The sequence below is a fragment of the Centropristis striata genome, chromosome 1 (assembly GCF_030273125.1).
Source record: "Centropristis striata isolate RG_2023a ecotype Rhode Island chromosome 1, C.striata_1.0, whole genome shotgun sequence".
NCBI lineage: Eukaryota > Metazoa > Chordata > Actinopteri > Perciformes > Serranidae > Centropristis > Centropristis striata.
This window is the reverse complement of record NC_081517.1, coordinates 19,161,629-19,187,097: the sequence shown is the minus strand read 5'-3', so window position 1 is coordinate 19,187,097 and position 25,469 is coordinate 19,161,629. Positions and strand designations below refer to the sequence as shown.

The 25,469-nt window shown below is 39.2% G+C and overlaps 2 protein-coding genes across 3 annotated transcripts; both read right to left on the bottom strand.

The window, feature by feature from the left end:
- Positions 1-15: 15 nt before the first annotated feature.
- Positions 16-11,836, bottom strand: si:ch211-14k19.8 (uncharacterized). 2 transcript variants are annotated; one of them, XM_059333854.1, is made up of 11 exons: positions 11,535-11,836; positions 10,350-10,688; positions 8,024-9,988; positions 7,849-7,937; positions 7,300-7,358; positions 6,968-7,131; positions 5,836-6,001; positions 5,543-5,734; positions 3,854-4,075; positions 2,186-2,345; positions 16-1,567 (listed from the first exon to the last, which is right to left on the bottom strand). In XM_059333854.1, exons 1-11 carry the CDS (start codon positions 11,575-11,577, stop codon positions 1,490-1,492), a joined length of 3,477 nt encoding a protein of 1,158 aa, XP_059189837.1. In that variant the 5' UTR covers positions 11,578-11,836; the 3' UTR covers positions 16-1,489. The 2 variants fall into 2 exon arrangements, with proteins under 2 accessions (XP_059189837.1, XP_059189844.1); XM_059333861.1 differs by having other exon boundaries at positions 16-1,564.
- Positions 11,837-15,308: 3,472 nt separating this feature from the next.
- LOC131977167 (perforin-1-like) lies at positions 15,309-23,664 on the bottom strand. The gene is made up of 11 exons (XM_059340374.1): positions 23,540-23,664; positions 21,910-22,014; positions 20,837-21,128; positions 20,667-20,746; positions 20,476-20,521; positions 18,006-18,142; positions 17,773-17,911; positions 17,613-17,693; positions 17,025-17,518; positions 16,818-16,911; positions 15,309-15,881 (listed from the first exon to the last, which is right to left on the bottom strand). Exons 1-11 carry the CDS (start codon positions 23,551-23,553, stop codon positions 15,672-15,674), a joined length of 1,692 nt encoding a protein of 563 aa, XP_059196357.1. The 5' UTR covers positions 23,554-23,664; the 3' UTR covers positions 15,309-15,671.
- Between the last annotated feature and the right edge of the window lie 1,805 nt (positions 23,665-25,469).

The window sequence follows — 25,469 nt, the reverse complement described above, 5'->3', positions numbered from 1 at the left end:
ACCTTCTTTAGCAAGTTTAGTCTTTAAGTGTTTATTATCTGCTGTAGCTTTTTCCAACTTTTTGTACACAGATATGGTACTAACATGGTCAATTATGCGCCAAATACCTGCACCCATTTCTTCCAACAACCACAGTGAACATTGACATAGTATACCACACTGATTCCAAAAAGTTTGGACATCATCAAGTTGCTGCATGTTGAATCTTAAATGAACAGTTTAGACATATTAGGGAAAAGGCTTTTTTGGTTTCTTGCCAAAAGACAGAGCAAAAGATCAATACCACTCTCACGCCTTTACGGTAAAAATTAAGCTTCAGCCAGAAGCCAGCTCAGCTTTCCATATGGACAGGAAAAATGGGTGAAGCCACTAGTCTGACCCTGTGCAAAAGTATCAGAATTAGCACTTATTAGCACAATATATCTTGTTGTTTACTGGGCCATTTCTTGAATAGTAGAGGCAACCTCACTTTGAAGGGAAGACACAAGAAAGTGACTGTGCATGAAGTCTGGAACATAACCCTTCATAAAAACCACAATGTGTTATTTTTACACTTACAAATTAAACATATGCAATATGTTTAAATTAATACATTTCAGAAAAGCTCATAGGTGGATGTGGATTTTGGTCACTTTCGGACAAAGCCAGATGAGGCGATTCTCACTGTTTTCAGTTTTTGTGTTGAGCTAATTTGATGGTTGTAGTTCATATTCACTGTACAGACACCAGAGTTGTAATAATTTCATCATCTAACTCTTTGAGTTAGCACATTTACCAAAATGTTAAACTATTCCCGTAAGCATGTACACCTTCATTCAAAAATATATACATGTATTTGTGCTCCACAAATATTTCTTCCTTGCTTAACGATGACCTCAGAGAGGAAAGCTCTGTATGTGTAAAAGACATGAATTTAAATTGTCAAAAGCAGAAAAAGACAAAAGAATACGTTTATTCTTGCCCTGAGTAAGATGTATGTTCATTAAAGCATCATTTACAACCCTAATTCCAAGAAAGTTGGGATGCTAAAATTCAGAACGAGTGTATATATCTACAAAAAGCAGAGGTTTATCTGTTTAAGCATTAAATATCTTGCTTTGTACTGTATTTCATACAATGTAGATCAATAACAAATTCCAAATTTTGCATTCTCTTCTTTTTATTTAGTTTTTCATAGCGTCCCAGTTTTTGGGGATCAGGGTTGTAAGACTAAACAATGTGATATTTTGACAGCTTGTTTTTTTAATTTTATCTTTATAGTAATTCCAACATCTTATCAGAGTGAGCCCAAGAAACAGATTGTAGATTCAAATTGGGAAATGTAGCAACAATATAAGAAATAATATACACTTATGTACACTTATATACATTCACACTTATTGTTTTACAGTTATCAACAACGCCAGAACATTTGATGCCAACAATGAAATCACAAGCTGCAAATACCAGTGTCAGAACAGATTTGATGCTTTTTTGTGTCTTGACTGTGTCAAGCAGTCCAGCTCTTCCCCATGTCTACCAGCTCCATGCCTTCACAGTAGGACCGCGGCCTCGACATCCTCACCTGCTTTAAAGGGAAAACACACAATGAAACCAGAAAAACATGTCTCCCCGTCTCTACCTCTCTGTCTCATAAAAAACGCACAACAGGGCTGCTAGATTATGGTAAAAATCATCTTCACAACATTTTTTTATCAATATTGAGATCAAGATTATTTACCAAGATTACTCATTGACTACGGAAACACTTTGCATCTATTGAATTATTTATAAGAAGCTTTAACAGTGGACTTTCTTGAACCGTAAAAAGAATTCAACAGAAAAAACATGCAAAAACAAGTGTAAAAAAGTAGATAAATAATTAATAAACCATAAATATATATACACATTTAAATAATATATAAATAAAAATACACTAAAAGATATACTGTAACACCAGTATTCTTACACATCCAACTGAAAAGTACTAAATATTCAATATATAAAAAATATATATAAGAGAAAATAAAATTACTACTACTAAAAGCTCCTTAACATATATTCAACTTTATTGGTAAACTATACTCCACATATTCTGAAGTTCACTGCCGTTAAGGAAACAGGTGCACTGGATTTATAACACAAGACAATGCAGAGAAAAATAAAATATTAATTGCCAAGCCCTGACAAAGAGTGAAACACTCACTGTGGGTGTCCTGTGAGAAGCCAGTTGCTGCAGAAGAGGGAAGGGAGTCCAGTGAATGGGTTCAACAGGCCAGCTACAGACAGAGAGGTCACTGGCCTTCCCCGAGTCCAACACACCATCGCCCATGCTCATCTCACTTCCCCTCCAGCCATACTGAGAGCTACAGGCAATCAAACAGGCAAACTGTATGTGAGTGTCCGTACTTATATCGTTTTTTTGTCCAGAAAAATTTAGGGCAACTATAAGGAGTAATTAATCATTTGAAGATTTATTGGAGTTTACACATTTATTCATTGTTGGTTTAGGGATTAATGGTCAGTAATTCAACTACAATCAAATCAGTTTAAACCTCTGAAGTCCAGGAGATTTTGGTTCAAATTGTTTCAACTTCCTATGCATTCATTTCTGTCTCTTCTGTTTAGCATATTTCAGTCTGTCCTTACATCACATGACTGGCTCCTTTTTCTCCACACAAACTTGGCTATCAGTCAGATTTTTCATTTTATTTTAATTAACAAAGTATAAAGCTGCCAGAAACCCAAAATACAAACAAAAGACACATGTGTCTATGGAAATGTACCATTTAAAAAAAACATTTATACACACAAAAACAGCAGAAAAATAATAAATAATATAACTACAAAACAGTCAATTAATGCATGTCAATTAAAAAAAGTAATAGTTTTCACTATAGAAAGAAAATTCACAATTAAAAAATGGTCTAGAAACATAAATGGCACACTGTGAAAACTCCTATGATTGCACTTTTAACTGGCTTTCTCAGCTTGTCTACATATGATATATAAATAAAGTTATTACGGTAAATAAAACATGTGTATTTTCAATAAATAGATGGACTCCAGAGGGTTAATATCCCTAAACTACATTCATTGAGAGTTGAAGTGTCTATTTCTTCGGTTTCCTCTTTACTTGCTTGCTTTTGCTTTATTAAAATACAGCATTACATTGTTAAAGATTATATAATTAACTGAAGTACTATTTATCAGTCTAGGTTGTTTTGGTGTGAGCTGCAGGGTGTTGGAGATATCTGCTGCACTGTCTGACTTCTCTTGAATATAATGGATCATGATTGCACTTGGTGGAGTGCAAAGCACCAATTTCCAAAAATACATTTGGAAAACACAATGTAGGAACTTTTTTTTTCCGAGGATAGGCAGACATCTCTACAGTCAATATCTCCAACACTCACAACAATAATAGCACCAAAGGTAAGAGGAAAACATTTTTTAAATTTTGGGTTGAACTGTCCCTTTAATATTTCCTTTGAAGCAAAAGTAGACAGTAAGCTCCCAGACAGATCTCTTTAAATCCAGCCTGTTTAGATTAAAATCCTGGTCTGTTTATCATGAAAAGGCTAATTCTCATCAGCAATAAAGTGATCCAGGTAACACATTTAGCTCTCTTGTGTTTTCTCTTGATAATTTTTTCCTCATTTATCACTGAAACCTATTGCTTTATACGGTGTAGGTGCATGCACATGTATGTTATATATATATCTATATATATATATATATACACTATTGATGTTGTAGCCAGGCAGATTGAGGACAGAAAGATATTTGCACTCTGTATAATCAAACACATGTTCTGATACTGTTTGGCATATAAAGCATGTTTTCTAGTGTGTTATATTGGACTTGTGTGTACCTATGGGGGTAGATTGTATTGATGCGTGTCCCGTGGCTGGGGCAGGTGGAGGCCAGTGACAGCGTGTCATCGTGGTAACAGCAGGGGCGGTCGAGTGCCCGCAGGTGCAGTAACTCATCGGATCGTGTAAAGGCGGGATTATCCAGCGAGTCTGCTGATCCCGCCCACGAACGCAACCAGAACCGTCCTGACAGCTCATCGAAATGGTTGAACCGGCGATAGCTGCACACACGACAAATCATACATAAAGTGAGCATAAACATTCAAACAGTGTTAATTGTATCCGCTTATATTTGATCAAGGTTTGAGTATAGAACAATATTTTTATTCCTCATAATTTTTAGATTTGCATTAATCCACTATTAGGAGGGCGAGGTAAAAATGACTTGTGCCCTCCTGTTGACTTTGCAGACTGCTAGAGGAAGTAAAGCTCTTATTTAAGAGTCAAATTTTCTCTGGACAGAAAGCTCTTACTAATGTTAAGTAGACACTCCGGACTTAAGGTTTAACTTCAGATGTATCACCTCCTGTCTGAACTTTCTCTGTCTGAGACCATTCCCAGTATTAGAAGTTAATCTCAGCAAAAAGACGTAACCACTTTCCCTCTTGCAGTCCCACTCTGATTTATTTAAGCTCAGATAACAAGTGTCTTGGTATAACAATGTAGGCTAGCTCGGCTTTAAGAGGCTGGATCCCAATGTCTGCACTACAGCATATTGTTAAAGGCTGTCTGTAATGTACAATTTATTAAGGACACACAGGGCCCTCGAAAAGACATCCAGAGGGTCACCTTGGGGTGCAGATTTCTTCAGATCCATAGGCAATATGGATATGCAATTAATATTAATAAAAAAAACATTCTAATATTGTTTACTAAACACAATTTATAAGCCCTAATATTTACATTTACTGATGTAGTGAGGTTATCCTGCATAAACTGAAAATGTGATAACGGTTCAGAAAAATACTTCAAGGCAGGTAACAGGCATGTTAATTCATCAGAATGTTAGTGAGTGAAGTCCTGTCATATTACACATTTTATAGCCTCAGGGCTTGGTAGCTCATTTGACGCGATGACAGTGAACATGTCTGCAAGTCCAGACGGCAGACATTTGGATTTAGTCAGACTGTCTTCAGCACAGCCTTTTATATTCAGGATGCAGCTCAGCAGCCAGACTAGGACACCTAGTGGACATCAGTGGACTTACAATTACTGGACGTGCAGTTATGTCCATCTCAGTGTCTGGTTTCCTCGCTCTGAATCACAACACTATTTACCTCAAGGTTTCCATTATGTTATTGGCATTTATGTCACATTAATCCAAGTCGTTTGGGTTCAAATGCATTTTTATGATTGCATTTTTATTCATCAGGGAGGGTCCAATGACTGAAACATCATAAACAATAAAGTGTATTGCAATTAATTGACAGTGTGCAGAAGTTTTCGCCCTTTTTTGGACATGGACTTTTCCTCTAATGCTCTTGCCTTCAGATTTTTCTAAGGTGTGCATTAGTTTTAATGGCAGTAGGACCTTAAAACAGGAATGAAATTATATCCTATGTGGTATTACAAAAAGCCTCATATTCAACAAAGTTAACTCTGCAGAATCCCTGCTCATGTGCATTGTGTGTGTTAATTTTTGCCTTATAGGTTGTTTGCTGTGATTTTATGTGTGAGTCGGTGCATACCTGCTCCGAGTCTGATCTACTTTGGCCTGGATCAGAATGGCTCGATAACGCCGCACTGCCACAAGGGCCAGAACAGCGATCACTGTCACAATAATGAGTAAGATGGCGAGACATGCGCCGACGAGTCTCGCTCGAGTCATCTTCATGTCACACCTCTGACCCATGTACCAGAAGTCCTCTCCTACAAGGCAGCTAAAACATACACAAAAACACGCTTAGATGCATAAGATTTCTTTGCATTTATGAAGAGATACAAAATTAGTGCATGTGTTAGTGACTCCTTGTGTTCTTACCGACAGACAGGAAGTTGGCCCGGGTGGTGCGTACAGATGCCGTGGTGGTGGCAGTAGTCAAAGTGGCAGACAGAAGAGCAGCTATAGTTTGAAGTGCCAGGCTGGAACACACACTTGTAGCCTGCTGGACACTGCAGCAACCAGTCACACACATCACCCTGCAGACCTGAGGGAAGATGTGTTAAAGGATGAGGCTGGGCTTATTCAATACTGTGTGTAGGCATTTTAATATGTAGACACATTTTCTATGTTTACTTGTGGTTATGCTTGGTAATTTTCTTATTGTCTTAATGGGCTTTACCTGGTTCATTTAACAAAAAATGAACAATAGCAGTATTATGCTTTAAATCTGTCTGCCTGTAAGCCAAAAGGTCAATAGCTGAAACACCTTGCAGATAATAGGGCATGTGTGGCAGAACATTAGCAAATTAAATAATAAATATATAGGTTTTGGAATTCTATTTACTGCTTTTTTCTATTTAGTGACAATGTTTACATGCAGAGTTGGCCTGTCAACCTAATTTATGTATCTGCAAACATGCAGCAGGGGCACTTGTGCCATTGTATATTTGTGTAGATGACAAACGTCAAAAGGACTACAGTAAGATAATTACATACCAGAGTAACAAGTTTAATATCAGAGACAGACAGACGCATTAATGAGATTTCCCATCACACTATTGAGAGTTGATCTAACCCAGTTATGTTGTTCACATGAGTCTGTCTGGAACTGGGTTAATTAAATAAGCAGGTTAAGGATGGAATTCCCCCTGTGGCTGACCAGTAACCAGGCAGTTGAAGTATTTTTTTGTACCTTCATAGAAAGTTGAGAGAAATGATGTCCAACAAAGGTCTCACTTTAAACCCCCTTGTCACCATGGAGCCATAGAAGATATAAAAAGGTATCTTTTTTTTTTTAAGATTTTTTTTTTGGCATTTTTACATGCTTTATTGAAAGTGAGAGACAGATAGAAAGGGGGTGACAGAGGGGAGGACATGCGGTAAAGAGAGCTCAGGCCGGATTCGAACCCGGCTCCACCGCAGCGAGGACTGTAGCCTCTATACATGGGGCGCCTGTGTAAGCCACTACGCTACGGACCACCCCATAAAAAGGTATCTTGAATCAGCTTACCTCCCAGTGTGATGTTGGTGATCTTGGATGATCTGAAGCTCCTCCTCTCAGACACAGCCTGAGACAGCCCCGTTCGTTCCAGCAGTGATGTGGGGCCGGTCATGCTGAGCCACTGTAGAGCACCGCTGGTTTGAAACTCCACCAGACTCTGCACTGCATTGCCACTGAAACAGCAGCACATTCAAATAACTATTAATGTAATTGCCCGTCGGCTGGGTGTGTAACTGTTTACCATAAACAGCTTATAGTGTGCTTAAATATCCATGGTGTGCTTAAAGCTTGTGACTTAAATTTAGTGGTGATAACATAAGGGGCAGAAACTGGGGCCTCACCTGCTCCAGACTCCCAGCAGCCTGCTGAACCCTGGAGCTTTGTGCAGGTACGGCTCCACCTGATAGAAACAGAGAGTGAGAACACAGGACTCTGACTGCAACTGTAAAAGCTGAATATGCAAAATGCATTTTGTTTTATTTCAAGATAAAAGAGAATATTTGTGGTACTCAATATTTAGTGGCATCCATTTTTTTTAAATAAAGTGCAATATTTTAAAAGTTTTATTTTGAAGTAATCCAAAAGTATTCTGATTTCATTCATTTTTTTAAATTGAAAATTTTACAAACATTACCACATAATATGTTCAGAGTAATCTGACTCAACTTTCTCATATTGCATGTGACGGGTCATTCAAAGCCTGTTAGAAATTAGTGTTCTTATGACCCATGGAAATAAGCTGCTCTTAAACCTGGTGCTTCGTGCTGTGATGGTCCTGTACAAACTACCAGAGGGCAACAGATCCTCTTTAGGTTATCATCCGAATAACATGATTTATTGGTGCTTTTCTGCATACAAGTGTTTGTCTGTTTGTGTACATAACCTCTCACCCATGCAGTGGTGTCTTCCTCCAAACCAGAAGTAAGAGCGGATTTGGACTCTTCAACAAGAATCTGCAGCAGCAGCTCAATTGACTCCACTGGACAGAATAAGGAAATAATAAACATTAAAACAAGCCTCAACAACCCAACCGATTATTTAAATTTGCATTAATATATACAATACCTCTGATGTCTGCAGGCTGGTCTGGCACTATGTAGAACCTGGGTGTCTGACTGGTTGTGGAGCTCCAAGCAGAGGTTGAAACAGAAGCGGTGGGGGGCAAATTCTTCTCCTGGCTGGGATGTGGGGCTGTCCAGGATGTAGGTCCAGCTGTGGGAAACCACTGCCAAGACTCATCCTCTTTCACTACTTCTACCTCTTCATCTGATTTTGCAGTTGTGAGTGAGAGCAGAGAACTATGAGTAGTTGTAATATAGTTGTGGGGCTGTTTATGTGCAGCTGGGGCATTAGTTGAAGATGTCAAAGGCTGGAGATTCTGTGTATGGGGTGTGTGTGAAGATGTGGGTATAATTGTTGGTGTTTGTGAGGGTATAGGTGTGATTTTGTGGTCGATGAGGGGTGTGTGTTCTGTGGATTCAGTTGTAGTAGAGGGCAAAGACAGAAAGGTGTGAGTTAAATGTGAACTACTAGGAATTGCAGTTTGAGTTTGTGGCGTGTATGTAGGTGTAGATGAGTGTACGGATGCACTGGATGAAGGAAGAGGAGCAGAAGTCGGTGAATTTGTGTGTGAGTGTGTGTAACTGGGACGCAGTGTATGTGTTTCAGTGTCAGAAGTGGCTCCTGCGGGCGATAAGTTCTGGACTACATCTCCCATCGTCAGATCGGTTTTGGGTGCAGAAGAAGAACCGGTGAAACTCAAAGTTTGGTCCTCAACTTTGGTAATCTCAGACACGGAGGAGACTGTGTTGGTAGTAATGTATGCATGAACAAAATGTGTTTGTGTTGCTGTTTGTGTCTCTTCTGTGTGTGTCTGTGTGAGGCGGGAGGATTTGTCCGGAGGCGGTGGGTGTGTGAGGCTCTCTGTGCTTTGCGGAGAGTCTGTTTGAGTCTGCGTGGAAGAAGTGTGAAGCACCTCCGTGTTTTCAAATTCATCAGAAGAGTCAAACGCTGCAGTTTGACTGGTAACATGTGATGCAGCTGATACAGATGAGTCACTTTGACTAATGTTTGGATGAAACGAAGCAGCCTCCACAGTCCCGACAGCGGTGTCATGCTCTGAGATGTGGGTGGTTGATGAATAAGTCCCGCTGCTGTAGCCTTGTGAGGAGGATGGTGATGGTGATGATGCAGTGGGTTCAGTATCAGCGCGTGTGCTGCTTGAGTCCTCCTGCTCAGGTTTGGTGGGTGATTTTAAAGGATTAGAAGTGACAGAGGAGGTCAGATCAGAGTTAAGTCTGTCTGTGCTTCGCTGGTTCCTCCAGTAAGGGGGTAGTTTCTCTGCTGGTGCCCCACTAACAGCTCCACCACGTGGGATTAGGATGCTGCCACTCTCCCAGGCTGTCTGGGAAGGTAGCTCCGGGGGAGAAGAGGTGAGGTGTGGGATGCTGGAGCTGGTTTGAGCTTGTGTGCTGATAGACGGTTTAGATGTCTGAGTTGCTGTGTTTTTGTGTACATCTGTGCCAAGCAAGGTGTTGGAGCTACTGGCTGTTTCATGTGTCAGAGCCATCTGGGTTTGAAGGAGCTCTTTGCTTGAGTTTGTGTCTGTGTTTGCTGTGTGTGATGTGGGAAACAGTTTATCTGCACTGAGTGTATGCTCAAAATAGGGGTGTGTTCTCTCTCTGGCATCAGCGAGGTGAGCAGCTCCAGGCGTATCCGCTCCATTGTTTGTCTCTTCCTCAGGAAGTGGGAGAGCTTCCCTATCGGTTCTCGCAGCCACAGTGAGTCCCTGCAGGGGCAAGGTGGGGTGCAGCAGCCCCTGGTCCTGGGAGGAGGGACTAGATGCAGACTGAGGAACAGAACTCCTCTCCAGACCTTCATAGAGGCGACCTCTGCCCCCCTCTGTCCCCCTCAACGCCTCCTGACCAACAGGAGCTGCGCTTGTAAAGCTGGTTCCTGTCTGAGACCAACGCAAGAGGTCTGAATGTGGGCTGGTGTGGTCCTCCGAGGAATTTCTCTCATCTTCCTGGACTGGATGACCAGGAACAAACACAAAACAGAGAGGGAGAGGGTGAGGAGAGACGGAGTGGAAACCACAACAACATAACATATCTGAGCGATAAGAACTTTCCGACGGACAGATTTACAGCTCACTGCACAGTTTGAAAACATTTCCACAGTTACATTGCACATAAGAATAATATATATATATATATATATGGACAAAAAATACTTTTCATTAAGATAACAAAATAAGCAAAAACAGCTCTAAAACAAGGTTGATCCAAATGTTATTATGACAATTGAATCACTTTCTCGTGATCAGGGTGCAGGAAAGTGGGCCACGCTGACTCAATAACTCAAACTAGATAATTGAGTAACGGTTTCTCACCGTAATAGGACAGCTGAATTTCATTTGAGAAGAGTCCTGCTCCTGTCCATATTAAGGTGGCTTTGTTTCTATCACAGCCGGAGAGCAGAGCGGCCCCCCTGATGTCCAGGACCTGATCCTCCTTGTTCAAAACACAGCTCACAGAAACGATCGAACCACTTTCCAACTTTAAAAGTACCGTCCGACCTAGAGGAACACCTATTGTCCAAGTGCAAACTGGCAGTGTGTCGTTGGTCTCAGTAAGAAGTCCAGGTAGAGTGAGATTGATGTGACCAGCAGGCTCTTGGTCCAAGCTGACATTTCCGCCACAGTGGCCGAGCAACAAGGCCAGTGTTTTATCTGAGGAAATAAAACATGCTTGTAAAAAAAGATATCACTATGGCATAAATCTCCTAACCTGTACGTGACTTTGCAGTAAACACTAATTAATTTATTTAGAAGGGGTATCACAATTCTACAAATCCATGATTTCATTAGACTCTCGATTTTAAGGTCACAATACAATTCAATTTTCATTTTAAACATGTTTTTATCCATAACCGAAAGCTATGTCCAATGAGTCTGAACTCAAAAAGATCAATAAATCATTGGTGTTTTGCCTTTACAGCTGTCATATATTTTCCAATCCTTCTTTAAAAAGATAGGTGACAGATGGAATCAGGTGTGATATGACTGCTATATGTAATTCAATCATATTTTGATTTTGTTAATTCTGATTTTGATAACTGAAAACTGACTGAAAAGCTCATTTCAGAATTTGAGCTCATTTCAGAATTTAAATTGTGACCCCTCTACTATTTAGACACCAACACAAGTAGCAGTTCAATCAAAGGAGTATCATTCTACATGTACATGTAAAAAGGAAATACAAAAAAGAAAAATCAAAAATAGACTTAATTTTGTGTGATATGACAAATATTTCCCCTTCTTTTTATCCATTTTATCATCTGTTGACCCAAAGTTTGGGTCTGGAATAGAGGCATTCAGGTTACGACAAAACAAGTCTGTATTCATAAACCTGGCTACCTGCTAACCGCTTTCATGTTGACAATATTACTACAGTGACTTGATTTAAGAGAGGTGGCTCATAATTTAGCAGCTCCAATACAAAGCCCAGTGATAATAGAATGAGTACATGATGAATGATGAAATCTGTAGCAGTTAGGGGCTGGTAAATCTCCTTACCTGTTGTGATAATAAAAAGCAACAGGCAGACGTGGAGCTGCATTTCCAATCCAGAGACATTTCAGTGTCGAAGACCCTATTAATCCCAAATCCATACAGGTTATTCAGATTTACAGTGTCTGTGATGAGGACGAGCGAACCGCGCAAAGCGAAAAAATGATCTCCAGATTTCCTGCGTACAGGAGGCGTCAGAAACTTTCCTTCTCCATCATTTCCTTCTAACGGAAACCGCCGCGCTGTCAGGGACACAGCGACGCACACTCACCTAAATTAGATGCACGTGTGTCGGACGGTGGACGGGCAGAGAGGCGGTGTGGAGGGGAGACAGGCTTTTTTTTTTTTTTTTTTTACAACGCCCCCAGGCTGTTCCGTGCGGTCGTTTGAATCAATTGGCATTTCCAAAGATGAGAGGAAAGAATCCAGTGGTCGCGGCAGGAGCTGGTTTTTACACACAAGCTTAAACGCAACACAGGAAACCTTTACCACAGGAGGCATGAAGACATGACAGGGCGGGGGCACTTCATTAGAGCTTTTACATTCACACCCACTGTGTGTCAGACAGGGGGGCCTGCTCACCACTGCACGGTACACCGAGCCAGGGTAGGGCCGTTGGTGTGTCTTGCTTCAGTATCATTCATAAGATGATTAAATAAAGTGTTTTTGTAGCCACATCGGGGCAGAATTACTCCAAAACAAGCCAGTTATCTAACCAGGAGCTATGACAACAACACTAGTATCCTGAACACTATTATACCAGTTAGCAGTGGTTGAACAGCTTGTATAGCCTACTGTAGCCTAAAGTACACATTTAAAATACTTGTAGGCTATTTTACTCAAGCACCCTATTTCCATTTTATAATATTTTTACTTTACTTCATTTGAGTTTTGGGCTATAGTTGGGCTCGCTGGCTGGCTGGCAGGCAGGGTGGGTGGGTGGGTGGATGGATGAATGGATAAATGGATGGATGGATGGATCAAAACAATCAATCAGAATGACTTTATTTATCCCCGAGGGAAAATTCAGTTAGTCTGGTAGAATCTCTGTTAGAATGAGACAGCCTGATGGCTGTAGGAGAGAAGGATCTTTTGTATCTCTCCGTCCTGCAACAGAGAGAGAGGAGCCGTCCACTGCTGTTTTTTTGGTCCATAAAGGTTTTGTGGAGCAGATGATCTGGGTATTTCAGGATGGCCTCGAACATCTTGACAGTGCATCTCTCCACCACCTCCTCCAGTGTGTCCAACCTGGCTCCAACCACAGAACCAGCTATGTATGTATGTATGTATGTATGGATGTATGGATGGATGGATGGATGGATGGATGGATGATAAATAGATAGATGTTCTTTATTGATCCCAAACTGATTAAATAAAGTACAATAGTAAGGCTCCTGGTTAACTACTGATGAAAAATATAAATGAATAAAACAAAACATGGTACAAGGCTATAAAAATAAGTCCCACTGCAGATCAACAACAGTAAAATGGTGAATAATAATAATAATAATAATAATAAAACAGAATAATATGATATTATTTAATAACAACAATCTGAAAGAGGCCATGTTGCTGCTTTTTGCTGATACTGCCAATCTAGTTTTACTTGAATAGCCTTACATTTTTATTTCAGTTTTACTTGTAATGGAGTATTTTTTGGACTGTGGTTTATACTTTTACTTGAATAAATGATCTGAATACTTATAGTTACTTACTTACTAAACTTTACTTTATTTGAGAGAAAAATATGACCCATTTGTCTACTTTTTACTAACGTTACATTTATTTCAGACTTGGTTTATAGTTAGACTACTAGTTGGTGACTGATACAAAACAAAACATGACATGAGGCTAGAAAAGTAAAATTGACCAAATTCACAAACTAAAACATTAAACATGCTGAGGCAGAAACAGAATACTTGAATTAAATATTCTAAATTGGCACTTTGAAAGCTGACAATAAAACTGATATTACTAATATAGTTTTATTTAAGGAGCTAAACCATATAAACATTTTGAGTGTTTGGTCACTCTCCCATTCAGACTGATTTCCAGACGGTCAGACCTTCACCGGAGCAATCCGCGGGTCTAATAAGATGACCGACATCCAGCCCAACTCGTGAAACTTGCATTAAACCGTCAAACTACGCAGCACTGATCAAATATGAATCAACATTATTTTACCGCATTACCTTTTTCTCACCTCAATTGATCTCAGAAACACATCCTAAGGTACTGTTTACCTGTAATTTGAGAAAGTCCATAACCCGCCCGCTATGTTTGTCCTTCTTGAAAACGGACCGTCACTCAGCTCTACATCACACAATCCGTTGTTCTGATTGGTTGAGGGTCACGGAGCGTTGTTCTGATTGGTTGTATGTCTATTCAGAGACATTTTTGTCTGCAGCCGTTGGAAATGGCCGTTGGGAATCAAAAATTAACTTCCAAATGAACACCTTGAAATATTTTTTCTTTAATTGAGTATTTTAATTTCTTCTCATGCAACTTTACATTCTACTCGACTACACTGACAAATATTTAACCTTTTAGCTCCACAAACATTACATATTTTCTGACAGCTTTATCTTATTTTTAGATTACTATTTTTCCTATCCTTTCTGTTTAGTGAAAACCATGAACCTCCAAATCTATCTTAGTTCTTAATTTTAATACCACTACAACTACTGGTTCTACAATTCAATATAAAGTTGAAAACAGGGCTGTTTTTATGAGCTTATTAAACATTTATTTTTTAGATCTACATGGTTTTAGCATTACAACAACTACAAGGTTATCATAATCCTATAGAATATGGTGCAGTGCTGTAAATTTAACTACCCAGAAGTATAGGAAGGACACAAACATAGCAAAACCATGAACATTTACATGATTAAAATGAAACATACACATTCATGCAGAAATAATGTAACCTTACTTAATGGAAAAAGTATGTTTTAACTACCCAGAAGTATAGGAAGGACACAAACATAGCAAAACCATGAACATTTACATGATTAAAATGAAACATACACATTCATGCAGAAATAATGTAACCTTACTTAATGGAAAAAGTATGTTTTGGGTTATTTCAATTATTTAAGTTACTATTATATACAATAATTATTTCATTATTATTTATAGCACTTTCACTATGATTTATGTATTCATTTTCATTTGTTATATTTAAGTAGATATTACTTGGTCCCCTTGCCCAAAGTTAATTAGTTCCTACCTGCCCTTGTTTTGGGGGACAATTGTATGTGAGGGGTGGTCAAGCGGATGCAGTAGTTTTGCGGGGTTTCTCTTGTGCTGTGACCCGTTAAGTGGACTGCCTTATGCTGTCGTGCCGATGTTGGTTATTAAAGAAGATCCAGAATTAAGTGTAGAGTTATCTTGTAGCCAGCTCATCACCCATCAGCCCGAGAGACTGGAGAACGCTACCCCGACAAGAAACAGGGGTTACAGTAATATTAATCCAAAAGGAGTATTTTTGTGGAATATGGTATTGGTACTTTTGCTTAAGCTAAATACTTAATATTTCTTCCACCAATGACTATGGGTCGGCAGCTTGTAGATGTTTGCATCAGAGAACAAATACACTTGTATTTAGACGCTAACAAGATGGCAGCTAATTTAGTGTACAATAATTTAAAGTGAATTCACAATCATTCATTGGTGACCCATTATTTGTTAAAAATCACGTAACCTCAGAGTGATTTATTCATTACTAGTGTACCAGTGTTTATCAGTGACGCTTTAAAGAAACACTTGTTATATTTTGACTGTCTTTATTGGCACAACAAAACCACACCACAAAGATCTTACTCACGATAGATTTGAACATAAATTGAAAATAAAAATCATAAGCTTCTTTAGACGAGATACAAAACAGAATTTGGACTTAAGAGTAAAATTAAACAGAATCAAACAGAAAAGTCCCTTCACACTACACTACAACTGAATATAATATGACAAACATATCTGTTGCTGATTATACATTTCCTCTTGCCAATGAAACAAGAAATCAAATAGTGTGTAATTTTGCTTATAGTGTGTGACTGTCTGGTTAATTGCCTTTACAGAAAGTAATCAACAGATCTGATATATTTGCATGAAGTGTGCCACCAAAATATGCATTTCCCACTATGGAGTTGGTTTGTACTGGTTACATCTGTCTCCAGTCAGGTGACGGTCGCATGTCAGAGTGTAGAAGACCTCAACGCCACCTCTCTTGGCATAGCAGGTGAATCTGTGTCTCCCCTGCCTCAGTTTCTTCACACATCGTCCCAGACGATCATCTCTGCCAACGTCCTCATCCCAGACCTCAATAGCCAGATCTGGGTGTGTGTCCACCTTTTTAAGAAAAAAAATAGAGTAAAAGTTTGTTGTGTTGACCAAATATTGATGAATGGTTATGTTTTGTTTCACAGTTAATCACATTAAGCCACATAATAAGCACTACTACATGTTTCATAAGTAGGAGTATAATAGGTGATGGATGAAAATTCAGGACTTTAGAAACACTGTACAAAATGAAAAAGTCAAAAGATGCCTAAAAAAGGAAAAGCAGTGTTCTTCATTGTACATAGTTTAGATATAGCTTCTGATTTGGCTTTTGTCTGATGTATTTTAACATTTATTACAAAGGTAATACTACTTTATGTTTCAGTACTTCATTTCAAGCATACAAAATAACATCTAATTCCACTTTATGGACCACAATCACCATTTCCTACTTTATCATACAGTACACAAGGTAATGTCAGTCGACTGTTTAAAGAAACAGTTTTTGGATTTTTAAAAAAGAGTGAGCTGAGAGGATTGATATTGTCTATCCTCTACTCTAACTCTTGGCAAGAGAGGAAATAAGCCAACAAACCCTCCAAACAAAAATGACCACATAGGCCCCTTTTTTGTTTGTTTTCCGACCCACAAATATGTCCAAGTTGAGCCAACAGTAGATCCACACCCCTACATAGACATAATGGTTGCCGTTTCAAACAAAATTTCTGCATGTTGCGTTTTGTTTCTCTTCTGTGTGTTTTGTAACGTTACTTCTGCCTTTGCATCCTTCATAATAAATATGGCCACCAGATGCCACTGCTAACGTAAACATGGGTTGTAATAAGCTGCTGTCAGATGACCTTTGAGGTATTTTTTTTGTGGGAGGATGGTCACAGATAAGCTTACCAAAATTCTGAGGTTGAATATGAGATTAACGTTATACAGTATGCTTCCCTGTCAGGATGCTCTTTTGAGCTGATACATGAAGAAAAGATTAGCACTTACATTGCCCACATTATAACGAGCATTCCAACGGGGGTAGTTTGACCTGATTCTATGAGTCCTGCGGTAGAAAGAACCGTACCACATCTTGGCGTACCTGTGAAATAGCGGGGTAAAAACAGGAAAAAGAGCAAACAACTGTTAGTATGTGTGTCAGTATAAATTAAGTTATCTGCATTCCCTTTAAATCTGGATTTGTTCTCTACGTACGCCTCAGTTCTGCCCCAACGATCTCCTTTCAGACGCCAGGCTCGGCTGATGGTCACCACCAGTGTTCCCCTCCAGGCATTTTTAGGACAACAGTTGTAATCTAGGTTAGAGATACCGCTGCAGGAGGATTGTCTGGGCGAGGACCTGATGGCGTTGTCTCTTATGTACTGTTCTGTTGCAGCCTTCAGTCCTGTTTTCCGTGAACCGTTTGGCACCAGCTGGTACAATGGTCTCAAGGAATACCGAACGACATCAGGGTGGTCCTTGAGGCTTTTCAGCCAAGTTTGGTAGCCCTGGGAGTCTATATGGGCGAGAGAAAACTCACCCACCCAACCAATGCCTCCAGCCACTTCTGTGTAGTGCTGGTGGAGCCCGGATCTGAATGAGGTGGCAACGTCCCGGTTTTGTAAGACTTTGTTGCAGAACTTGTGATTAGCAGGCAGTGTGAACTTTCCCAGTCCTACTTTGACACCCAGTGATAAGCAGTAGTGCACCTTATTGAAAGGAGGGAACATTCAGTGATTAGTGTGTGTTCGTGTGTTATTATCTGTATCGTCTGCTGTCACCAGACGTGTGTGCTACACATACCTGGTATGAGGAGTAGCCATTCAATCTGGACAAACAGGTCCGTGCAGCTGTGACTCGCCTGAATCGCCCCCCAAGAGAGACCTGAAGTAACATACAATAAATGTCAACAAAAAAGATGCCTGATGTGAAGTCAGAAAATAAATGTGCTGTGTGTTTTAACCTGGCGGATAAAATGTGTGCCGTAGACATCTATGAGATGTTTGTACTGGGCCCTGGTGTAGTGGTTGTAGGAACTTGGCAGTCTCGCCACATCTCTGCTGAACTCCCTGCTCAGGGGTGGCTTGCTTGACACACGGTAACTAAACACAAAAAAAGCATAGGTAATTACCTTTTTATTCAAACTAACAAATCTGATATGCTGTAGTGATGCGGGTGGGGGTCTTCACAGCCTACCTGTAATGGCTACAGCTGATACTGTGAGTGCTGAAGCTGTAGCGGTCCTCTCTGCTCCTGGCTGTAGCAAAGTTATACACACTGGAACGTGTTCCCCCCACCTCTAGGTTTCCAGACTTCTTCCAATTGAGTCCAAACTGATTTTTTAAAAAGATATAGGAATGAGTTGATTGATGTCACAATGTAAACATGAGGCAAATAATCTTTTGGTCAGTTTAGTCAAATCATAAAAAAGCTTCTTTTTTATTTTTTGTATCTCACTAGGACTTGTATGTAGGCCAGTAGTTTTGATTTTCTGTGTTGACATTTTGCTGCCATCTACCTTGCAGCCATTGACCATCTGTGCTGCACAGTCTATTGGATGTTGCTTTTAGAGCTAAAAGCATTAAAAAAATTAAAAAACATATCCAGAAACTATGTCTTGGTTACTCATCATGATAATAAAAAAACAAAACAAAAAAACAACAAATCCTACTTGGGTTGGAATGTGTAACATTTACTCAAGTACTTTACTTACGGTAAGTACAATTTTGAGGCACTTGTACTTTACTTGAGTATTTCCTAGTAACTTTATACTTCTCCTTCACTGCATTTTGAGGCAAATATTGTACTTTTTACTGCACTATATTTAACCGACAGTTACTTTATTACTGATACCTCAAAGCATCCACAAATGGGTGTCCCGGTGGCACACCTGGTTGAGCGCGTACCATAGAGGCATTGTCCTCGTAAGCGGGCGGCCCGGGTTCCAATCCAACTCGGAGCCCTTTCCCGCATGTCTTCCCCTCTGTCTCCCCTTTCACTCTGTCTCTATCAATAAAAAAAGCCCAAAAATGGCCCCCAAAAAAATCTGCAAATAAAACAAACTACCTGCATGGCTTCATATCTCCCCGTTGTGATAAAAACATTTTTTTTAATTTTAATTATAAATTTTCTTTTTTTTTCTTTTTTTCTTTTTTTTAAAGTTGAGTGAATTGACATTTTGATTATGCATCAAATTATCCACACTAATATACTATAATGTCTCAAGTCAGGTTAAAAAATATATAGTTTATGATAATAGTATTATAGGGGTCACAGGTCTCCCACATATTTCATTTGGATTTATGGACTGAATGCAGTGAGAATTGTTGTAACATTTTCTTTCCATGCTTCAAGATGGAGGTCTTTCTTTGTCCCCTCCAAACAAAGACAAACGACCCCCACCCCCACCATGACCATGGCCACGGCCATCTGCATATACTGTACCTAAAGACATCTCATTGGCTGCTTTTTCCAGGAAGTACAACTCCCAGGTAGAGACACAAAAGTCTCCTGCAGCCATTCCTTCTCTCTCTTCTTCTCGACTCCCTCAGAGGGAGAGCACGGCTGCTGCCTCTCTCTCCAGCTCTAAGGGAAGGCCTGTAAGGCCCCAAACCAAGCTTGGACCCAACACCACACTCTAAGTTTCCTGCCTGTGATCTATACGGGATATAATCACAGAGATCTTCACCAAGCTTTTGGAGCCAACAGCAAATGACTTTGGAAACACCAAAACCCAAAACGGACCTGATTCTTCTTCAAAAGGATTTCTGCTTCCCCATTTCAACTCTGGACTCTGTGGTATAGTACTGGGCAGTTAGTACAAGCAAGAACAAATTTGTTAAGCTTTAATCAATGGTGTTGATCTGCGGTGTGTTTGTTAAGTATGTTTGTGATATTTTGTGAAGCCACATCATTTGAAGTTGTACGATTAATCTTGCTCTACAGAAGTTGTACATGTAAATTAACTATAACTCATTTGATTTGCTCACACACTAATCCACATAAAATATACTTTTAATTTGGCTTCCTACAAACACATAGACTTTCAAGGCCGCATGGTCTACTGTTCTCCAAGAACAAAAGGGATTCCACCATTTTGATTTACTTAAATGACCGCCCTTGGTCGGCCATTTTGTTACACGTAATCTTTCACCCACATTTCAACTGTAAATAGTCTTTTAGATATTGTGTGTTCTGTTTGCTTTACTTTGTTTTAGAATAAATATATTTTTGAATTAATACGCTTCTCCTTTTAATGTTGCACATGAATGAGTGATTTGCTAAACCTCTGCTATGAAAAGAACTCCAAAATCCCTTCAACCGTAACTAAATATTAATAAGGTAATTTGATTATAATTATATTAATAATTAATAATCAATGTTCCAAATTGATAATTTGTTAACTTTATGAGACTAATTTACTATGATTTGCTATCTTTCCTCTTTCTAAGTAAAGAAGTGGTGCCCCGAAAATAACTTTATTTAAAGTGTTAAATATTAATTTAGTCAATTTCTGATAGCAAAATTGACCTAAATTAGCTTTTACCTCTAAATATTTTGGTGCCCCCTGCTGGAGGCAAATTGTATCTGCAACCAGATACCCCTACTGTATTATGATATTACAGTAATATGAATTATTTCAACAATAGCTGTGAAACTTTCCTACCTTCCAGTCGTAACTGTCCTGGTAGGTGAATGCTCTGACCAGTGAGCTGTGGACACATGAAATATCCCACAAAAATGTCTTTTTCCAACAGAAATTAAATAGTAAACTGTAATAGTTACTAAACATGGTTGAATGTTTGGATCTGGAATAATAAAACTAAATTATGATTATGATTTTATTCCACCAAATACCTGACAGAGGTCATATATCTGCTGTACAGATAGTCGTTGCAGCGGCTGAAAGCACGCCAGTCCACTGCAGAGACGGGCAGCTGAAAATAAATAATAAGTGAGATGTTAATGTGTTGGTTGAAGTAATTTGCTGTAGCATGAGTTTGTGTGTCTTTGTCCATTTAATTTACTTTCTGCAGCTGGTTGCCTTGAAGTGGGTTGCGACAGAGTTTACAGTTGCCTTTAGGGGTCAGGTAAGTGTTAATGTCAACCACATATGCTCCTTTTCGTCGCAGGGTGACCACATCATAGCCCTCCCCCACCAGGTTGTGGCCTGGTACAAAGCGGGAGGACTGACATTGGCTGCGGTTCCCAATCTGACAGGAGGAGAGAACAGGGGAGAGGTACGACAGAAAGAGCAGGAGACTCAGGTAGAGAAGGGGTGGGGCTGAACAGGAGGGCATGGCTGCAGTCAAACAGACACTGAAATATTAAGAGACAAAGAGAGTAGAAAAGGAGATCAGTGAGTATCGTTTCAGTTGTAATTATCACTATATCAAGTTAACAAGAACTGCATTATTTCATTTGAACGTTTATGCCACTACATGGGAATGAAAATGTCAATCCCTTCTTTCTTTAAATCAATATTAAGTGGACTACTTTACTTTATGAGCATTACGTTGCAGATTTTTAGTAAAACCTTGCTGTGTAAAACATCAATAAAAAAAAAATTCATCAAAATCAGAATTTAGAGTTCATTATTAACCACCTTAAACCCATATGCGGGGTAGGTTTAGGGGTATGAGATGGTTCAGGATTAGACCCCCCCCAAAAATAATTTTCTTATAGAAAGAAGAACTTTAAGGCCAAAATGCATGTACTTATGAGGCTTGATCTGAAAGATAATAGATCTTGTAGTTTCTGCAGTTGTGTATTTTTTTAGCATGTGGCTTAAACCCAACCAAAACTAAATCAGTTAAAAAAACCTAAATGTTTTTGGTCAAACCCCAAATAAAATAAATCAATAATCTAAATAAATTAAAAAACAAAAATATTCAAAAACATTTTTACATGGCTCTCAGCTTCATCAATCATAAAGAAAAATGCCAAAAATTCACAAATGGTCAGTTCATACATTTAAAAAATAAATATGAATAACAGGATGAATATCAATATCCTCGCAAATAAAACAATTTTTCATCCAAACCAAACTTCCCATTACATGTTAATTCATTCAAAATTAATTTATTAAAAACAAGATTACCTGTTCAGGCCTCTGCAGGGGTTCTCAAGTGCCAGCTGAGTATATGGTGACAATGTCCAGTCTGCAGGTAACAGCCCTTTTATACAGCAGATCATGTGAGGAATTCTGCAAACAGTGGTCATTATTGTCATTAGTGCCAACAATACAAACAATTTAAACAGGTCAAACCACGGCAGCAAAAATAAGGCCTTCCCATAGTTCTTTCAAATAGATCGCCAAACTGGAGTGGCAACAGTTTTTTCTTATCAAAATAATTTTACATCCAAATGGTAGAAATAAATGTATATTTAAAATTACAAGATGAATGTTTAAAAAAATGTCTATGCATTTTCATCTGAAATTGAGTTTTGAATCTTAACAGGAAAAAGTATTGTTTATGAACATATTAAGTTTTGATTCACAGTTTTTGGGTTAAATGTATTGTAAATGTATTTCCTCTATGCATAATTGTGTGGAACAGAATCTTTCAAACAGGGGATAGTAAAACAAGACTAAAGTTTTCTTTTAAACTAAACTTGAATCCATTTAATTATTAATCACCACATCACGATTGACACTTTCAATGGACTAAGATTAACTTAATTGACTTAGGTTCTGATGCTATGCCCGTCAAGCCTCCAGGACCGTCAGCAGTCATGGAGCGGACCGACAATGTTTTAGCGAGTGTTTTGGAGTAATACCTCAGAGAGGTAGGCTGCCCATTCACAAAATGCTACAAAGATTAAAATAAAATAGTCCATAATGGCCTGTTCAGACGTTATGTTCAATGTTGATATATACATTACAGGGTTGTACTTTTTATTTTTGCTTATAGCACTTGTGCTACAGAGGTTGATAGTTTTGTAGTACAATCCACAAAATCTCTGTCATTGGTATGTAATTATAGTCACAAACACCTCATCTGTAGGCTACACTCTAGAAAACATGTCAAATAAGATGTCACTGGTGCCAAGATGGTAAATCATCCATAGCATAGACTGATGTGTGCTATAGTCTACAGCTGCATTTTACTGTACTGTGACTTATTGTGAATAACTGAATGAATATGGAACCGGACTGGGTGTTAACGATGGTGGATAACTGATTTTTATTTGGCTTACCAAGAAACAATCAGCAGCGACCATTGTTTTACAGCAAGGAGATGAAAGTGACCGGTCCATGAGAACAATAGCGCTCGGCTAATTCACAGACTTTAGCGTACTATTGCCGACTGTGGTAAACCCAGGACTAATGTACATGGTTAAAATGATAAACAGCTTGAAAGATAATAAGTTAAACTCTAGTTTCACACCACCTAATTAATTGGAAACATAACATGACCATTTATATTCATAGTTAATGTGAAACTTTGATAGACTGTTAGCCGGCCGATGTGGGATTCAGTGACGCTAGCTATTAGCACTGTACAGCCCTGTATTCTGTTAAGCTCCTAGCAACATTGCTAGCTAGCATAGCATGCTAATTTTACAGAGTGTGTCATTAACATAACTTTGTTGGACAAGTTCTGCATTAGTAGTGGTAATAATACTAGTTGACTGGAACCATAAGTGTTAAATCTGTTTTTGGGTTATTTCATCTAAGATAGCTAGACAATCGTTAATTAGCTCATGTTTGCTAACTAGCAGCTTACCTTGGAGCAGACATTTTTGTGTCTTTTGATCTTTGAGATATTAAGTTGGGAGTGGACTCTCCCACACTGCTTAATCAACAGGCAGCAACGCTCCTCTTGTTTTTTGAGTTTCGGAAAAGGGGAGAAAAAACGCTCCTCCTGCTAAACCCTGAGGGTATATGGTGTCAGACCGTTTCACCTTGTTGCTCAGAGCTCAAAGCTTGACGGACCTTCGTCTCTTAGTAACGGTTGCTAAGGTATGATTGGATGAGGAGCGTTCGGGGGAGGAATTTTGCAACGGTCAATTGATCCAACATGGGGGAAGTTCACTTGTTACAGCAGTTCATGAGTCAGAAAAACTAAAGGATAAAAGAGATTGAGTGATATTAAAAAATGAAATAGCCTGGAGACCAGTGAACCTGCCGAGCTCATTTTATATTTGCTCTGGCAGATGTGTCTGGTCCTGCTCTAATTAAGACAGTATGGCGCCATTTGACCCAGTGTCTTCTCCTCCTTCTATCCACCATGAACCTTTAATGATCTCATTCCTCCTGCCTAAACCTAACCAGCCCACTACTGCATAGTGGATGGGCTTGAGAGGTCTCAGACTATTTTGCCTTCACATATTAGATTGCAGCGGTTGTGATGAGAGTCAGCAACTCCACGTCTGAGGCCATGGTTCTCTAATGGAAAACGGAGGACTGCCCCCTCTGGGTGGGAAGTGAGTTGCTGCCCCAAAGAAACGGAGTCCAAGTATCTCAATATCTTGCTGCCCCAATGTGAAGGTGAAGGTGAAGTTAAGTCTAAGTATCTCACTCATGTTCATGAGTGAGGGAAGAATGGAGCGTGAAATGGACAGGAGATTTGGTTTTTTTTATTGATGAAAGAAAAACTCTAACCAATGACTAACAAATCACATTAAAGAAAATGCGAATTAGCATTTAGCGAAAATGTAGCAACAACAACACAGGTTGCTAATTGGACAACTTTGGCCACCCACGAGAGAAAATGGAGAGGAGTTTTCAGGAATTGGGTTCAATTGGGCAACTTAAAATTGTTTTCTCATGTCAGCTCGTCTTGACCAACAGAGTGGAATGAGTTTATCAATTATGTGAGTTAATGTTCGGTTTACTAAAGGTGTCATTTATCCGGTCAATGTAGATTCAGGGTGTTCTTCTGTGGTGTGTCATAGGATTTACAAGAAGTCCCATCAAGAAAGAACAATGACTGTGTTTGTTGGGTAATTATGTATTTTGATGGGTGTTACAGGACAGACAGGGGCAGTGCCAGATGCATGTAGGTTTTCTTTCTTCTGCCTTATTTTCTCTCTAATGACTGCTCCAAATAAAATCCAGATAAACCGTAGTTGTAGCCTAATTTTCAGGGCGAGGATGTTTCAAACCAAGCAGTGCCAGTCCTGTTGCAAGGATAGCCGTGGAATTTTGTACGGACATCAATGGTCTTCACAGGATAAATTTGAATAACTTTGATGATCTGCTGACCAGCAGGTAGACCATTCCCCATCCGGCTTAGAGGCATTTTGTTTTTGCTTTGTCCATCCGTTCCATTCTTATGAATGCAGTATCTCATTAAACACCTTGAGGAACTTTCTTCAAATGTGGCACCAACGTCCACTTGGACTCAAAGATGAACTCCTTAAATTTTGGAGGTTAAAGGTCACAGTACTCTCACAATACACGTTTTTTGGCCATAACTCAAGAATTCATACGTTAATTATGACATTTCACAGAAAAGTCTAATAGGATAAAATAATGAAATTGTGACATTTCACATCCAAAACATCAAAGGTCAACTTCACTGTGACATCAATGCTAAAACTGAGGAAGACGGGGAGTTTGTTACATTGTAGCAATGTTATATTTCACATTTGATTGGATATTGAATTGGTGACACCAAACTCCAGTTGAAGATGTGTGTGTGTGTGTGTGTG

Bases quoted from the DNA above. Each gene is read 5' to 3' on its own strand.
- si:ch211-14k19.8 (XM_059333854.1), bottom strand. From the start codon at position 11,577: ATGCAGCTCCACGTCTGCCTGTTGCTTTTTATTATCACAACAG. The intron at 7,359-7,848 runs GTGAGAGGTTAT...TGTTTCTATCAG, and splicing joins AGGAAGACACCACTGCATGG to GTGGAGCCGTACCTGCACAA. The intron at 4,076-5,542 runs GTATGCACCGAC...TCGTGTGTGCAG, and splicing joins GTAGATCAGACTCGGAGCAG to CTATCGCCGGTTCAACCATT.
- LOC131977167 (XM_059340374.1), bottom strand. The intron at 17,519-17,612 runs GTATGTGTAGCA...CCTTTCAATAAG, and splicing joins ATGGCTACTCCTCATACCAG to GTGCACTACTGCTTATCACT. The intron at 16,912-17,024 runs GTACGTAGAGAA...GCTATTTCACAG, and splicing joins CGTTGGGGCAGAACTGAGGC to GTACGCCAAGATGTGGTACG.